The following is a 19,046-nucleotide window of genomic DNA, read 5'->3' as shown; positions in this document are numbered from 1 at the left end:
AAGTATAAGGATCCTATTTATACTTATTATGCTCTACTGTAGGTTTTCACTCAGTTAACATCAGAAGTCCTTAGGGTAAAATTCCTGTTGTTTTCTAGATTAATACACTAGTCTTCCAAAACCAAATAGTTTGAATCTTTTTTTGAGTTAAAAATGTTTCAAAATACATTATCTTCTTAACAGTTCTGTATACCTTAAGAAATCTATAACTTGAGAAAATATTTCTGAAAATAGTATTGTATCTTTTCCAACAGGTTGGTATTTTGGCTTCTTTATTATAAATAATTCTGAAATTTCTGAATTACCAGCAGGCAGTAGACTTTAGCATAGGTCAGACAGTATCTGTCTTTATAAAGCTTGATATTTTTAATAGAACTGACAGACTTTTCAGTGTACTAGATTCTCACCACATCTGGCAAAGTCAAGCAAGCATGAAGCTCTATACAGATGAGAAAAAACCTGTGTAATCTTTATTTGGTGAAACTAATTAATATGAATTCATTGAACAATTTCCCCAAAATTGCCAAATTTCTAACTTGGACATGAAAATATTATATGCATTGAAAGCCAAAAGGTTTATTATCTTCTTACCTCATTCCCATTACACATTCATACAGAAATATAATTCCTTCTTTCTGATGTGGTCGGAGATTATTTACAATGTAAGGATCCACAACTACATCCACCACAGGTAAACCAGCCTTATTGAACATCCACTGATGGCTTGCATTTGGTCTTGGCATGACTAAAGAATCTTGAAGTTCAAAACACATATAAGTATTGTACAAATAATTTATTTTTACTGCTAGTAAATGTGTTATTTCTCTAATTTAACTATAGAATAAACATATGATGTAATACCCTCTAAAATAGTTTAATATGTTGTCCATTCTCAGACAGAAAATACTTTTGATAACAAAGCATCTAGATAGCCTTCTAAATAAAAAATTCTTTACATACAATGCTCAAATAGTTTGCACTCTTCTCAAATATAAAGGTGACAAACTGAGAAATTTCTTAATATTTTTCATGATGATGTGAAACAGCCTGCCTAATAAATTTTTGCACAACTACTTTGAATGCTAATCAGAAGAAGCTCCAAGAGACTTCTTAAAGGAAATGTTAGGAACAAGAATGTAAACAAAGACCTAGCTAAAGCCTAGACACTGTATTTCAAGGGGATATTCTTCTAGATTCCCAGAACGACTTCTCTGCTCAAGAAAGAGAGACAAAAAGACAATGATTTGTTAAAAAAGTGGGCTGAACTGAGAGTGAGCTGACAAAGGCTGCCAGAGTGCACGAATAAAAGAAGTTGACAGGTTGGAAGACATACAGAGGCAGCGAGAGCATGAAGTCTTGGGATATATGCTTTGGCTACATCTGAAAAACAGTTTTGCTTGCCATAATTTTTATCATCGTTTTACAAACTCTAATGTCATTATTTTGCTAGACAATGTCCATACTTGATTGCTTCAACTGATGTTACACATCCTCATTGAAAAGTTGAGCTGTTAGAGGACAGAATGGGCAACAGCTTCTGATACCTTATGCCACTAGAGTACATCTGCAGTGATATTTTGTTCAGGGATGTAGGTTGGCTGAAGGCTTGTATCATTCAGGGATATTTTTTTCCTACTGACAAAGGGCTGAGTTCTGCTATATTAAATCATATTGTGCGTGTGCACATACAAAATCCAATGGTGACAAAAAGAGAACTTTTCTGACAAAATTTTTCAGCATCGGAGATGGGGAATAAACAAGGCTTAGATGAGCTATGGACAAAAAGACTTAGAAATCATACACGGAAGACATGGCTTTACATCTTGGTCAGGTGTGTCCTATACTGTTGCACAAGAGGATAAACGGCATTCCATTTTGAAGAAACTGCATTTTAATCAACTATTGTCGTAGGCATCCACATGAACACCTCTGAATGATCCAACACCAGTTAGCTCTACTGAGTTGACATGGTCTCTATTCAGCGAATTCCATCTCAAAGTCCTGGTCTAGGAAAGTGTCCCAGTTAACTTTTGAAAGGAGTAACGTAACAAGACTTTAAATAAACTATGTGATTTTCCTGTGCGAGCAACACTAATGACTGAAGGTCCCACCTCTTGATGCATTTAGGACTCTTCGCATCAGTTTAGGGTCATCTCAGGGGAGGTACTCAAATTCACCAGCAGATAAGTCATAGAAGAAAAAGAATTACAATAAAGCCTAGCTTTTGAACAAAACAGTGCAAAACCAAAGCAGTTAATTCAGGTACTGAATATATCAGCTTTTCCAAATTTTAGGTTAGAAAATTAATGCAGTATCATCTTGAAACCACAGGAAGGAACATTGTTAGACACAACATAATCAAGCTGAATTCAGATCAGAAGACTCTGTTAATGAGACTGCTCTTACAAAAGTGCAAATGCTATCATTAATTACCACGTGATTAGCATCTCATTGTTTATTTACACAGGGACAGGATGATAGGAAATTCACAGAACGGTAAGCCAGCTTTGAAAACTCCTATACTTTCAGGATAGGAGGTAAGAAATAGGATGGGGCAAAACTGTAGTAAGAACGTGCAACAAACTTGTATTTTTTTATTTTAAAAGTAACGCACTGCTCTACTTAATTACATTTCTTTAAACCATTTTAGCTTTCATCTGAAAGATAAAGCCTTCAGCAGAATATTGTCCCTAATCAGCAGGCTGCCTGACTAGTTTGTTATTGATAGACAGATGAGTACTCCTTGTTCAGATAAGCAACGCTGCTTCCTGTGACTATCAAATGTTTACAGGATCCCTCTTATACAACTGCTTATCGAGCCTCTGTCTATGTAATTTGTGAAACTCTCGTGGCTCTTCAGCATAGGGTAGGTCTAGCATTACAAAACAAAAAACTTTTATTCCAAAACATATCCTGTTGAGCTGGAGCAGTTTAATTACAATCACTGACTGTGAAGGATCAGGCACTGTCAGGAGCAATTCTTTGAATCTGGCTTAACCTCCTTAGTACTGATCCTTCGCTGTAATTACTACACTGCTGTTTTCTGTCAGTACTTCACTGACCCCAGTGGGAAGCTGGAACTCCTATAGAACATGAAGCATGTGTCAAACTGTTTCTCTGTTCAATACACTCATTTTTCTTGACAAACTCTTAGAAATCCTCTAACTTTTTTCTACAGCCATATGTAACAGTTCTCCAATATCACCCATGAGAAACCTTATGCAGCGCAGAGCATTTCCGGGTTTTCCACTTACTAAGAGCACACATGATAAAATCCTAGTAAGGTGTTAATAGAAACATTACTACTACATCTCAGAAATACTTCAGTAATACTTTGGAGAATATGAAAATTTTGATTACATGCTCAAGTTTTTTATTATAGGACCAAGGATGCTTAAATAAACTTAAAAATCTAAATCTTACTTGAAGCATTCGGATCATGGCGAGGTTTGTAGCTTTGAGAATCTTTGAGCATATTCTCTTTAGCATTGGGCTGACAGAGTGTTTTGAATGGGTTACAGAATGGTTTCATAGTAGCTTGAGATAAAGCAGTTGGACTTGTATTATAAGTCTCTGTTCCAGTCTGAAAACACCTGCCACTGCTGAAGTCTTGTGCTGAAATTGCACCCATCACTTCAATTTCTTTTCCTCCAATCCTCAGCGTCTGACCTTCATCAAGATTTTCTAGCTCTTTAGATTTATATCCAGTACCTAAAAGAATACCAAAATCTAGTAATTAGGACAACACAGTAAATACTACTTCCTTAACATCAATACACACCTGCAGGAAGGAAAAACAAAACTGTCAATAAGTATTAGATTGTTAGGCATTTTTAGGAATTTTTACACGTTTCAATTCATAAAGCCTTTCTCTACTTACCAGAGCTTAAAATTTCAGTGAAAATAATCAGAATTATAAGATATAAGGCTATGTGAGCAAACATTCTATCATCCATCCGCAGCTAAGACTAGTTCTATTGAATATCAAGTATTTGTTTCAGGGAATTTCAGTAAAAAAAACAGCACCATATCACAAAAATTAGCAGCCTGACTTAGTTTTAAACTTGCTCAAAACTATTGACTGCTCTGGGTTCTTTTTGCTTCCTTTCATGCCTAAACACCACTAGCCCCTCTTGCTATTGATCTACAGACAGACTGAACAATTGAAAAATTATTCTAAATTAGCTTTTTACAACTGAGGTTTCCTACACATCTAAAAGCTTTACTTCCACATATGCCCTAAAGCATTTACGCTCTGATTTTTGACTGGGTTTATCGACTCAATACTTTGTGCATACTTTGTTCAGGAAACAGAACTGAAGCATTCTTCCATGCCCCCTCAGGCACTTGGTCAGTGGGCACTCTCAGAGCAGCTAACACGTACTATTAGTCTCATTACAAAATACAGCAGCAGCTGCCACCTTCTTTTAAGATGAAGATGAAGGAAAGAGTGGTGGTTCCTTCTTTTAAATAGCATTCTAGTGGTTAAAGCTCTCACACAAAAATGGGAGACATATATAATTTCTTCTCCTAACTCAGGGAGCTCAAAGCCACATCTCTACCTCGATATTGGAAGCAAGCATATTTTTTACCCCAACAGTCAAATTTGTACCACTTTGGGTAAACAGGCTTGAATCTTCCGTTAGGCCAAAAAAATAAACAGCGTTACTCTGTACACTAGCAGTTAAAGTACTGGCCTGCGATAGAAGCAAAGTTCTCCAAGGTTATACACATTTTATCCAACAATCATTACATATAAAAAGTCCTGGCAGCTGTTTCCAAAACCCATGTCTCCCACTTCTAGGGATAGGTGTCTTTTCCCAAAAGGTTGGGAGGTGAAGATCTGGATTTGAATTCCTGTAAGGGGAGGAAATTAACTGAGGTGTTCCACAGTCTTAGCAAGTGTTGAAAAACAGTCTAGCCCAAAGGGAAAAGGAGGTATTCTTTATTCTCTCCTCTAAATGCATACAAAAAACACAAAGTGATCTTTGTTTGGTTCTTGAAAGAAGAACACTTGCTTTCAGGGAAGAGTAAGATGCCAGAACATAAGTGAATGCAAGTGCCTTCCTAAATGAGGTGCCCTGGAGAGCAGATTTTTTACTTACCCTTGTTTAGCTTTTTTTTTTCCTAGTACTACCTCTACAAAGCTGCAAGCCAAGCATGCCGAATATAGGTGCCTCTGCACAGTCTGTTGGATTTGGGTCTGAAGGCTCTAATTCTAAGATAGGATTCGCTTTAAGGATAGATGGGAACTCAGGAGAGGCAAAAAGCAAATCTGCAAAACTCAAATGCTTATTTGGCTACCAGAAACAATTGTTTCTGTAACATAAAGCAAATTAGAAGAAAAGAATTCTGAAATTCTTTGCAATACATTATTGAGGAATTAGGACTTCTGCAGGGGAGAAGCACAAGAAATTCTACTGCCTAACCTCAAAAAAGCCAGGGCTGTTTTTACATTCTCATATCCCTTCCTAGATCCAGCCCTGAAATGCCTGAGTAAAAAATAATTTCTTTAGTCCTTTTTTTTCATTTTAAAATAATAACCCTCGTAGGCACTGTAAACTTCCTAGCATTAAACACACTTTTGGAGGTAATCACCACTACAGGACATAGTCCTTTTCCTTCTCACTCGTTAGGCGCATAGAATAATTGCAGAAATTTAAAACTTAGACTTCTTCAATTGGTCAATTTATGAGTTGTTTAGAATCAGAGAGCTATGCGGCATCCGAGCAACAAAAACAACTCTGAATGGGGGAGCTAGCACCAATGATATTGCCATCATTGTGCTCCCTGACATCAAAAAGATTTTTACCAGTGAGAATCAGAATATTCATTTTTCTATCGTATTTTCCGCTAATTCAAAAGGACAGGACTCTAAAAGAAAAATACAAAAACAACAGGGTGGTGGCTGATGCATTCCAGGCATTACTGTCTTTCTGTCTTTCTTCAAAAACAAGCAAGCCAGTACATACATTGGTTTGCTAAAAATGAATTAGCTTCTAAGCCAGAGATCGATCTGCAAATTAAAATTGCCTGGTCCTAACAAGGCTCACAATGTCAGGATTGTAACAAAACAGCAGAGAAGCCATGACAGTCCTAAAATTAATCAAACTGTGTTTTGTAGCAACGTTGTCCAGTCATACTCCCCTACTAAATAATTTGGCTCAGTTAGCAAATTTAATTCTTGCTTTGCTTTCAACAAAAAATTACTGCTTGTGAGCCGACTGCAGCCTATACTTTGCTAGTCTTATTTTTAACTCTGATATCAACCCAAACTGTGTCTTACAGCAGCAGCTGCTGCTAAAACTGCAAGACTAAAAATTGCTACACAGTTGACTTTGGCTTGGCTGGAAAATGTTGCTGTTGCTTGTCTTTGCAACAAAGAGAGTATTTTTAGCTGCTTGACTAGCTGAGAAGTACAGATCCAATCTCAGACGTTCCCAATTACTATATTACTGACTGGAATATCTACAAGCAACTTACCTGTATTCCTTCGCCTAATTCTAACACCTTCTCTAGTGCGTTACTCAAGCAACAGAAATCAACTTTTCATCCCCCAATTGGCAGTTCTGATGAATTAGTGCAGCCGTTTGTTTCCAGATCACCTCCCTGGACTAGCACTTGGTGTTCCTGTGAATAATGTTATTCAGCCTCCTCCAACCTCCCCCATGCATCTGCCTCATGTGTAACTAGAAGCATAAAGACTTTTTTTGGCCAAAAAGAAAATCTACATTTTTCTTGCATCCTGTGGTCGACAGCCTAGTGTTGGGAACTATCAACTATCAAAAGAGCCGTGTTCTCTTATTCAAAGCACATTATTTTTAAGCCAGTTCTTCACTTATACACACATGCAAATCTGCAGTACCTCTTCCAATGTCTTTGCCTTCCATATCTTTCAGTATTACAGACTTTCCTTTTGTAATAAGGACAGCATCACCTTCCCACTTCTTGTGCTTTTTCTTTGATGCCTTACACCACACGACACTGAAATATTTTGTAAGGCAGTCAGGGTCTTCTTGAGCTGCTGCTTCTTCTGCCATTCCTGATGTTGGCAAATGCAGTGCATCTAAAAGGGAAATAAAATAACAAGGAATATCTAAAGTTCTCTTGATGAAGTGTACAGTTATTTTCTTTTCAAACAAATCAAGGACAATCTATGTGTTTTGTCTTGTCTAAACAAAGGGTATTTCCTGTCCTGGGTAGCTCATGCTAAATTTGGAGTGAGACAGAACAGTGCATAGGGACTCAACCTGAAATAGGAACTGATCTTATTAAATTGTTTTTGGAAAGAACGCACTTTCAGGAACAGACATTACTTGGTATATTAATAAGAGAGTTCCTGATCTGGCATGGAAGATGATGAGAGTGGAAAAAGAATAACAGTAAAGGCTGGACAAAACAGAAGGGAAATGAGCCTAGTAGAAAATGAAAATAGAGTCCTGAGGAGCTGGTGCTGGGCAACGTTCTGGAAGCAAGGACAAGAATACAGAACTCAAGAGAGGTGGTAAAGGAGGCAGGTAACCAGATCTGAAGTCCCTAGAACTAAGTTGCAGAACTACCATAGTCATAACAGAGCAAAAGATTACTTCAACTGCTTTCTTTAAATCCTTTTAAAAATAATTATGCAAATCTTGAAATAGACCATCTCCTGAGCTTGCAGCAACTCAAATGTTGTTACTGGGCTCACATTAATTTAGTTTTGTCAACAGTTAACTAATTATAAGTATCACGGATTTAAATATTAATAGGAAATACTTAAGTTAATAAGGTTAAGAAATCGTAATAGAGCAAGTAAGAGTCGCTTATAGTATGGATTAAGAATAAACACATGCTTTCAAGAGTTAGCAATCTGACATGAGTCAAGTAATGGTAGGTAAGTCCTCAGCATTATCTAAATGAGTATCTGTAGCATTCCTTTTCAGCACATGCACCACTTCAAAGAAAGAATCAGACTAATTTTCATTAAAATACCCTTGCAAGCTGGTTAAAGGCTTAAATCGTTTTGCTCCTTTGATTCCATCTGGGATTCAACACTATACAAATCTGATACAAAAAACTGCTTATGCCAAAGACTAACCTTTCCAAATTTTCCAGCTATGCTGGTATTTAAAGGAGAAGCAGCAAGAGTAAAATTTTGTTCCTAACAATGGTCTAATAAAGAGCACAGCCTAATAACCTAGAAATCAAGTCTACATTTTCTTAAAACTCCAAAACACTGGTATGCAAGTTATATGCCCAAAATTGGAGTAATTGTTCAGACTAGCCTTTATTTTATTAACAAAAGTATTAAGTATATGCAAAGTACTATATTTACAAAAAAGGATTTTCTTCTCAAAGTTCTCTACAAGTTTTATTGTCTGCATAGAGCTCTACGCTAGCATAGACCCTAAATATAGGATTTTCCATAAGTTGATCTTTTTTCAGGGCATTAGCCCTCTACACCTGTTGAGCGTTTCATGCACCACAGATGACCCCATCTCCAAGGGACAATAAAACAGCTACTGAAGATTGACAAACCACATGACGATCAGGAAAGAGAACAGACTCTCCTTCTGAAATGCAGAGAACTGTACGTAGACGAAACTTAGGGACTGAGTCACAGAACAAGAATAAATCCTTGCAGTTTTGCAAAAAGGCACAAGGGCACTATTGGATCTTCAGTACCCACCAGTAATAAGATTTGGAGGATGAAGGAGAGAGGAGAAGGAGAAAACGCTTACACTGCTAAAAATACAAAAGATTAAATTTGTTTCTATTTTGAGTTTCTAAATGTAAACTGGTTCAACCAAAAAAAAGATTACTTTGTGTTTGGCCTTGGAACTAATTCTCATCTTTTAATCAGCAACTTCAAACTCTTCTTTTCTCTACTTATTTTATAACAATAAGAAAAAACAACAGTATAGAAACAGTGCTGGGAACAGTTAGCATTTTATAATAGTGACTTCTGCAGAGAGGCATTCTAAAGCAATCTACCCCCAGTGAGAAGAAAATTGGACACAAATATTACATATAATATCACCATGTTTCTATGGGAAAACTGAAAACTAACAGACTCTGCAACGCTCAGATTTCTTCCCTCGATTTGTCTTCTGAATGATCGTAATTTCTGTTTATAGAAAAAAACAATAATGATTTGTTTCTCTGCTACATAAGGTATTCCACCTTTTACTTATAACTACAGTAGAGTTCCAGATAAAAGCATTAAGACATTTTTCTGCTTTAAAAAAGCAACATTTTTAGGTTAGGAAAAAAGAAAAATATTCTCCAAATCATCCTCTATAGAATTCCCTAGAAGAGAAAACCTAAACCTGTTCTCCACCAGTGCGCTTCGGTTACTTGCCTTCAACCTTCCATTTGTGATACGCTCAGCTTGTCACTTTTGTTTGTATTCAGTACCTCACCTATTTAACTTTGAAGAAGCATTCCAATGCAGTAGCAGAATATCCAAATGTGGTAAATACGGTGTCATAAACTTTTCATGCCTTGAAATGAGACTGGTATGCTGTGCATATCAGTGCTTGATACAGAATACAGAGAGCAATGGTTTGGACAGTAAAATTGTTTCAGCTCACTGCCAGTAGACAGTATCTAAATAGAGATGCTTTTGCTGTGATACAGGAAGATAAACTGCAATTGTAAATTCTGAGCTCTGCTGTTTCAGTCCAAACTGCTTTCAGTTTGGACTGAAAATAAAAAGTAATGGGAACTTCTGTAATAAGAAAAGGATCAGGAAATCATGCCCACTCATTTCTCTCCCAACTAGCAAATTGCCTAGCATGGAAATACAGTTTCCTTAACTGTCAAGAAACTGTAGCAAATGATGTTGTCTTTCTTCCCAGCGTGAAGGGCTTGGGAATCATGAAAATATGGGCAAAAATGCTTGCAAAAGCTTGCACAAATAGAAACATAGCCAGTTGAGAAAGCAAGGGCTTAAGTTTCAAGATATAAACCATGGCTTACTTGATCTGAGGAAAAGTTTCAGCAACCTTCATGAAGGTGATGATTTACAGAAAATGGGACAGGAGCCAGGAAAGGGGAAGGGGGGAATGTTCCAATGGCAAACTAGTTTAACCAGTTTCCGCTGAATAGGATTCAGAAAAAATGTATTGATTAAATGCATTAGGTTACTCCCAATGCACTAAGAAAACACAGCCTAATTATGAAAGACTACAAAACGTAAGTCAAACGTGCATTTTCAGTAGAATACACACTGTAGCTTGCAGCACTGTAAATATGCATTAGCACAAGGAGTGCAGCATGCTCCAGCGAACAGGACACTAGACACCTCAACCCGAGGTGTGGTTTAATGGATGGCTTAACACCATCTAACTGCAGGCTGCTGCCAGACACCACCAGCTTCCCTTCTCCTTCCTTCCCTCTCCCCCAGCCTTAGTGACTGAACAGCCAGGGCAAGTCACACCAACCGATCACATGAGCAACCAGAGTCAACACAACAGGAGGAAACGTGTGGTTCAGAACAAGGAGACTGGGAGACTGTCCTCTTTTAGTGCCAGCTGCTGGTAGATTAGAGCAATTTTGAAAGCTCAGGGTCTATCAAATTACTTAACAACTCCATACCTGAATTTTTATTTCATAAGTGCGTATCAAATGACAGGGACTTTTCTTTGAATTATTTTGAGCCTTCTAAACAAAAATCATTGTCAAAGTGCAAATACTGCAGTTTAAAGAAAACAGCTAGTTCAAATTCTGCTTTATGGTGCTAAAGAATAAAAAAGAGAGAGAGGTAGGCAGAGCCAAAAATCTGGACTGGTATGAAAGAAAATCCAGACTCAGAATGAATCACAGTCGAAACTCAACGGTGTGCTCTGCTGCACTCTCTGCAGCCGCCTCTGCATACCTGCAATCTATCAGCCCAACAGAGCCAAGGGCACTTTTGTCTTCTGAGTAGCAAAAAAATTTTATAGAAGCTCACTTCTGCAGTAATCAAAAAGTTGCTTAATCAGGTTGATTCATAACATTTAGAGAACAGATGTTTACACAGAAGTTAAATATCTTGTTCTGTATGAAAGATCTGAATGTTAAACACTGCTAAGAGATCCCCGGGAATATTTAAAGAAATATGAGGCAGAGATAGCATCATCCTTCATTTGCAAAGTAATTTCAACATAATGATAAATGGAATACTAAGCTAAGATGTACATGTATATTACTATGCAGTGAAGATGGAAAAATATGTAATAACTCTTTCCAGAGTATTTCTATGAGACTTTTTATTGAAAGCACAATCAGAAAGCATGGAGCTGACTTGCTCTAAAACCGTAGGAATCAGTGACAGCTGCGATAATATCTCAGATTTCCCTGATTACAACCCGTTGCTTATTACTCCTCTTTTAAACATAAAATGTACAATATGCAATTCATCTTACACAAATCAACATCACTGTCAAAATGAAACCACCGACCGTTGCCTGGGGAGGCCCATAGGTTTGCCAGTATTTAAGTTGTGTGAGTGACCTTTAGAGGCTCCAAGTCCTAACAGAGAACAGCCCAATTTTAAGAGCAGAGCGCTGAGATCTGTAGTATGTTTTTGGTTTAATGTGCTTTAAAAACAAAAGCAAGTAAAATATTTTCTGTTTTGCACTAGCTGTTGAATGAGCTTCTTGAATGTGAAAGTTAGCAATCTCACCTAAAGACTGCTATTTCAAGAAGTAAAAATTTCTTTGAAAAACTCACCGTTGTTTCACATCTAGAACTATTTTAAATACAGATAAAAAAATAAATGATTCAATAGTTTTAAACATCTGTGTCGAACTCACTTTGTACGCATAGCTTTTCTCTGAAATTTCATCCCAAACCAGCATCTAGATTGAGTGTGAATTACTGTGGGGATTTCCATTAGTATATCTTGCTTTACATAGCTGATAACTTCGCCAGACTTTCATCAGGCTAGCTGAAGTCTTCCACACTAGATGTCCACGTACATGCAAACACACACACGCAATGTTCATAAAAACTTTAGGCAAAATAAAAATCACTGTTTGTGAGACCAAAAATCACAGATAAATACAGTCGTAGTCACAGCACGCTATTATTCATTGTAGAAGCTCTAACAACTCAATACACTGGAGAAGAATCTAGAAATCTGGGGGGAAGGTAGCACGTCTTTTCTTTTGGCTGGAGTAAAACTTCTTCCATTCCTGAAAGCTAAAAGCTTTTGGAAATAAATGTAGTTTGCACATTTTCTGCCGCTTAATTTCCTGAGGATTACCCACTGGACATGCTCTAACTGAGGCCGAGAATAACTTTCTCTGTAGTCATAGCTCTCACTGCTCTGACCAGAGCTGGGTCAGCTCCAAGCGCTCCAGCGGGGAGTTTCTCCTTGTCCTGCTCATTCAGAGACAACGTCTCCCCTCCAGGAACCAAGCAGGAAAAGACGGCAGAGGGGACATGAACAGCTACGAGGGAGAGCTGCTTGCGAGAAGCATCCTGAGAAGACAGTATACAACTGGAATGAAAGGCCAAGTTTATAAAAGAGAAAAACAGAGAGCCAGATAAGAGACCATAAGTGCGAGCTGGAAGCAGAGCACCCAGGGAAAGGCTGGAAGCCAGTGAGGGAATAAATGGAGTAGGAAGACAACAAATGAAGAGGAGGGATGGAGAGGAAGAAGGGTGCAGACTTCGACTGGAACAGGCAGGAACTGGAGTCTAGCATAAAACTTAGGCAGCAAAGACAGCTGGGATTTTCTGAGCAAGAAGAACTGGGGCAAGAAAAACTATGGCATCTGATCTCTGTCCTTCAAAATTCAGGGTTCGGTCAAGAACGTATGGCTTGCTGGAAGCCGCCAAAGAAAGAAACAGGAAGACTTGGGAGGAGGAAATGAGAACTGGAGCGGACCAGGCCATGATAGGGAAAATAAAGTGAAAAGTGTTAGGGAAAAAAACAGCTAAGGACGACAAAGAGTTGCAACAGAAAAGATGGCGAGTACGTGAGTCCCGAATGGAACTGGCTATACAATGACACTGAGGGCACTAAGATCCACTTAAATAAAATAGGTAAATAAGGCCCACTCCACTTCCCCCATCCTTCTAGTTTAACTGTTTTTCCTGACCTCAATTTTTAGGACTACCAAGTTACAAATAGCAGAAAAACAACTACAAATTTTTGAAGAAATTTCAAATCATTTTACAGAATCTGATTCAGCAGCAGGTCTCCATGTGAGAGGGACAAGGGAAGATGTAGATACAACATACGAGATGGAGGCAGTTAAGTTTCGCACTGGACCCATCTGACTGATCCTGCGAGACCCACCGGAATCAATTCCAAGTTTAAGGCAGGTGGAGGAGCCAGAATCCAGAAAATATTTGATTATGTAATGGACAAGTCAGGGGAGCCAGAACAGGAGCTAAAGCTTGGATCCTCTTGCCGTTTTTCCTCATCTCCCTTGGGTACATTCCGCTCTTCAGCCTGGAAAATTTTCAGTCTTTCAGTTTGTTTGCAGTCAGCAAATACATGCGAAGCCCACTGGGCAAAGTGCTGTATGCCACTACACTAATGGTCTACACTGAATTCAACAAACTCCTACTGCAGGCTAAAGTTAGAAGTTTCAGCCTTGCTTATGCCTTATATAGCTGAAAACATCATGTTACATGGAATAATTTGTTTAGAAATGTTACTTTACTTTAAAAGCGAAGAAAAGTAATATTTACAACCCTGTGGTGCAAAACTATCTCTGCCCCCCTCCAAGGGGAAAAAAAAAACTACCTTACATTAAAACAGTTTTAAGGTTGCGTAGTCAGGCACTCAAAGTTTGGAAATGTCAAAAATAAGATTGTTCCAGTGACCTGATCTGCCCCATTGCGCACAAGCATTAATGATAAAGTCTTTACAGAAGACAGGATACACGTTACGCTACTTTTCCATGGGACCTCTTTCTCATTCAGTGTGCGGAACTGAACAGCTCTGCAGCTCTGGGAAAAGGAGGCTGCTGCCTACAGGGTCCTTGAGCTTCTGTGTTACCACAGGCAAAAGGTGTGTGATGAAGGAGGCAGAGACTGCGAGGAGAGAAAGTCTACTCTCACGGTTAGCTCTTTTGAATAGCACCTTAAAGAACTGGATTTTTCTCACATTTCTGCTAGAGTTCCTTTGTCGTATAAGGAGTCATTTCACCCAAACTTTTATCAGCAGCAGTCATTTGCTGAGTGTCTGAACTGAGATTCAGTCTCATTTGCAGCCATGCTGAGCCCTCACAGGTGCAACTGGAAGCAGTGCCTTGAATAGATTAATTCTACAGTATGCTGAAGGACTGAGATAATGCAGTCCTAGTTAATTCAACTGCACCTTCAGTACTAATAGGACCTTTTGTTTTTATTCTTTCTGTGCCTCAGCTCTCACTTTATCTCCCATAAAGTGGAGATTATACCAACCTCTCATCTCACAAGGACGTTGTGAAAAGTAATTACATTTGTGAAGCACTCAGATGCTATCATGATGGGCACCAGAGAAAAACTCATTAGAAAATTAATTCAGAATAGTTTGAATAGTGTGCTGAAAACAAGGCATAAGTCTGTCACTGAACAAGAGGGAGAAAATACTGAATAGCTGCTCATTAAGTGGAAGCAGTCCAGTCTATGAACTGAAACTGGCATAGAAATCTATGGAATAATAATACATGATCATTTAATTAATGACTATACCATAATGCACAAAAAGGCTGAACTCAGGTTGTGCATATTTGCAACAGTTTTTTGAGTACTTGAGTTTGTAACCTTAATAATTTTCTTTTCAAATACGAACTTTCTATGCACTATAATAGAAATGCTAGATGTACTTAACCTGAAGCAATCAGGAACAATGCCCTCTTACCACCTTTTAACAGAACGTTTAGCTCTTAAGGACATCGACTGTGGGGGAAGGAGGAGAGAGAGCAAATAACTTCAGAATTACAGCTCCTTGGTAGAAAAATATTCTTCTTAAGCCTCTCAACTGTCTAAAAATCCAACTGACTCCAGCTTTCACTGTAAAAATTTAATGAACTGAGCTGAAAGCTTCTGTCAAGCCCACAGAAATAGATGTGCAAGTCCTGTTATCAAAGGAAAAAGCAGCATCACTGAGAATTCTGAAGTGCTGCAGGCATCACACGGTGCAGTAAACCAGATCAGCTTGAGAAAACGTTGGCACCATTCACATGCCATCCCAGTTGACTGTTTACTACAGTTCTTAAGGGTGCCATCTTGCATTTAGTCCACACTGAAAGCTGTTTTGATTAGTTTTGTCAACTAAAGGCTCTTCTACTTCAAAAATGAATGCAAAAGTGACATCAAAAAGCAACATCTACATTTGGGTTCTGTAAATATTGAGTATTATTGCAATATCTGAGAATCTAAATAGTGTGTAAGTGGAAACGTTCCAAATATATAAATTACCAAAAACTCCGAATGACTAAAAGCATACAATGAGTAAAGCAAAATCATTACAATGTTAAGCCATCACAGGTTAACAGTAGCCAGCTCAAAAGCAGGCAAATTTCAAAGCAGCTTGCAGAGATTTAAGCAAGCAATATCTTGTGTTAAATGTTAATGGAAGCTACACAGCTAAATCCTGGTGTAGCACTTTGTCATTCTCTAAACACTTGCTATTATTTTTAGCAGGTTTTTTTTTTTAAATAAAAAGAACGATATTTCTGTGATCTACAAAATTTTTGTTTCCAAAAACCCAAAGACTTTTACATCTGTAACAAATAGCAAGTAGGCAGAAAGGGATTTATTAAGATTATGCCTACTTGGTATTAACATCTGTTTTAGCACATATTTGAAGGAAATCCATTTTAATGAATTGTTTTTTGTGTTTGTTAATGGCCATCTATGGTGTCTCCGAATTATAATAAAGAGTCTTTAAAATAAAAATAACCAATCAAAATTATTAGGTCCATCGTCATGAAGTACAAGATGCAACGTATTCCTATCCTGTCTAAATTATTTAAACAGGACTGGTTAAAATTTATGGCATTACCCTGGAAAGAGGCATACAGAGGATGAGTCATATTTTTGAGAATTTTCATGTGCTATTCAGCAATGATTGCTTACAGACTGGCTGACGAAATATTTGGAAAGGGAAAGAGTAATCTTTCCAAATCAAGTTACATAACTTTGATTTACATAAATGTAATCCATTCAATAGTCCAAGCAGAAAAATAGTATTCATGGCTCAAGTACAAAAACCTAGAGCTTTAGTTGTAATTCTTACCAGGAAAGCAAAATTGTAACAGAGAAGATGAGGGAGAAGGGAAGAGGAGAAATTCATCCTTGTGGAGTAGGTGGTGCTTAATGCACTGCTGTCGCTGGTTCTTGATAGTAAGAAAACCAAACACTGTTTAAATTGCATACAAATTCCAATGCAAATTAATAAGATGATTCCCGGCAGGCAGCCATAGATTCAAGATGCCTTCAACAGAGCCGACTTTGTGTCAGTCTTGCCTATTTTTGGTCCTGAGCTGACCACTTACATATGGAAACATTAAAACACATAGAGATGTGGCAGCTTTCCATCAACACACTCCAGTTCCATGTGCTGTTCCCAAGGGATTGCTTCTACCTTTGATGTCACTTGTAAGCTGTTCAGCCAGCCTCTGCAGCACGTGCAATGTGAGCACTTATCAAATTACCATATGTAGAGCTGATTTTGTGTGTGTATGTGTGTGTGTTCACGCATGTGTGCGTGTCCAAGTGCATACTCATCAGGCAAGGATAAGCTAAGGAAAATGACCCAATTTCTCTCTACTATATTGCATCTAGAAGCAACGCTTACAAATGTCCATTATATCTTAAGAATTAAAGTTTCTGAACATGTCAAAATATATTTGACTTTGGACTGCTAAAAAATGTCATTAGTACCATCTTAGAAATTGATTTAGGACTGATTTACTTTCAAAATCAAACTACAGTAATTAGCATATACAGTTGTATAACAACAACTTTTCTGAAATTAAAAAAATTTTATCTAGAAGAAATAATTTTAACAAACTACAATGGCCAGATTTCCTGAGCAAGCTTAATTCAGCCCTCTTCCATGCACAGATCATGAAGCAGTCTAAATCACATAACTACAAACTATAATTTCCACACTATTGCTGGTCTTTAACTTTTCCCAGCTGGGCTACTAGTTATACAGCTGTACAGTTCAATGGTTTTTAAAATCTTACTTATTTTCACCTTACTCTCAGATGAGGAGATAGTAATATCTCCGGTTTTACAGACGGGAAAACAAAAACACAGAAACTGATGTGGCTGTAGGCTGTCCTTTGTATTTGGATGAACACCAAATGCTGAGAAAACATGTTGACAATCAGTTCTCAGATACCTGCTGAAAGAAGAGCAGTCGTACAAGATTCTTTGCTGTCATCTGTCATCCTCCCTGGGTCTGAACCAAGCAGCTTCCTCATTGAGGCTTTCTGGCCAGCTAGTGGCAAAACTAATGACAAGTTTTCTTGCTTTCATCCATGTCTCCACAGCCAAGAACCTAAATCATAATTCTGCTCTCTCACTGCAATGTGCCCAGTATGGACGGACTCTCCTAGGAATTCAGCTGTTGGGGACTATATAAGAAGCATAACAAACCTTTATTGAAAATGACCAAATCCTATGTTTCAAATGGCTTAAAACTGGAAAAACTTGAGTGAGTTTTTACAGGAATGGCTGAAGGCCATCCTGATGCCAAATTTCAGGCACTTCTTCAAAAGCACAGGGAAACTAGAACACTGCATAGGAAAGATCATCAGAATTAAACACATACAAAATAAGTCTCCCTCAATCTGGGTCTCAGAAGAAAGCTAAGCTACTTTGAAAAAGTGTAATTAGACACAAATACATACCCATGCACACATTTTAGCCTGAGAGGAGGTAACTGAGCATACAATGTTTTGGCCAAACTGGTAGTTGGTGGTACCAGTGTCACCTGAAAGTCAACATGGTATTATACAACTTACTGTCAAAGCTTACTTACAATGCAAAACCATGTAAACATCACTTGGCTGAAAGTTGCAGAGTTTATAAATAAAATAATTACAAATTAATTATAAATTAATCATAAATTAATTATAATTAAAATTAATTATAAATAAAATAAAATCAAAAAAATATTTTTTTTTACTGATGCACGAGCCTCTAAATGAATGATATAATGATACAGCCTGTATCAATCATAGCAGTAAAATTGTGCCTATCTGTGATTTCAAGTCTAGATTTCTGATACATGCCAAATACAAATGTCCCTAGATTGCACAGAAATGTATTCTTAATACTAGCAGGTAAACGAGTAAAGTTTACCTGTAAACTACTGCTGAGTTATGATAACTTTTTTTTTTTTTTGCATGACACCTTCAACAATAAATAATAGATTTGACTTGAGATTACTGCAACAGATTTTATCTGATACAATACAGAGGAAATAACGTTGTAGTAATTAACCATAGACACTACCATAGCCTTTCTTCCCCATTCCCAAACTATTTTTCTCCTATTGCATCAATGTAATTTAAATCTAAAAAATATAATTCATATTGTATAAACTCATTTACTTATTACAAACATGTAGAAAGATCTAAACTTTAAAAATGGACACATTTTGAAAAAGCATTAAGCATACAGACAGGGATTATACAAAAATACATAAAGTGAGCAAATTGTGACACACACAATACTATGAACGCACTGACTAAGCCTTAACTAAACTACGTCCTGATATCAGCTGGGTCTAGAGGGGCATCATGATCCAAATGAATTATTTTTTAACTGACATTTATGTTAACTTATGTTATTTACTGTCATTATACTACTGATCAAAATTGAGCAGCAACAGGAAACGGTCAGGAAACAACACTTTTTCTTTTCCACTTCTCTTTGTAAAATTAAAATATAAAAAATGAAGTAGGATTTTCAAGCCTGCCGTTTTGCTAAGCAGCAAACATAAATGAGGTGGAGTAGCTGATGATTAAAATAACGTATTCAGTGTAACTTACACAATACTCATCTGAACAATATCCAATCAAACAATGGGGTTACGTTCACTCAGAGATGTGTGGATACCTCGA

The 19,046-nt window shown here is 37.4% G+C and overlaps 1 protein-coding gene across 5 annotated transcripts in view; it reads right to left on the bottom strand.

The window, feature by feature from the left end:
* The window catches only part of RAD54B (RAD54 homolog B), a 70,029-nt gene that overhangs the window by 18,776 nt on the left and 32,207 nt on the right, over positions 1 to 19,046 (bottom strand). For 4 of the 5 annotated variants that reach the window (XM_068933041.1, XM_068933039.1, XM_068933040.1 and 1 more), the window contains 3 exons: positions 6,866 to 7,066; positions 3,424 to 3,711; positions 592 to 754 (listed from right to left, as the gene is read on the bottom strand). In XM_068933041.1, the coding sequence (XP_068789142.1) occupies positions 592 to 754; positions 3,424 to 3,711; positions 6,866 to 7,066 (652 nt within the window). Of the gene's footprint in view, positions 1 to 591; positions 755 to 3,423; positions 3,712 to 6,865; positions 7,067 to 17,828; positions 17,912 to 19,046 lie in introns of those variants that run through there. The other variant, XM_068933042.1, reaches the window with a different exon arrangement.

This window comes from Struthio camelus, chromosome 2, assembly GCF_040807025.1.
Source record: "Struthio camelus isolate bStrCam1 chromosome 2, bStrCam1.hap1, whole genome shotgun sequence".
Classification (NCBI taxonomy): Eukaryota; Metazoa; Chordata; class Aves; order Struthioniformes; family Struthionidae; genus Struthio; species Struthio camelus.
Note: the sequence above shows the minus strand (reverse complement) of the source record. Positions and strands in the feature narration are given on the sequence as shown.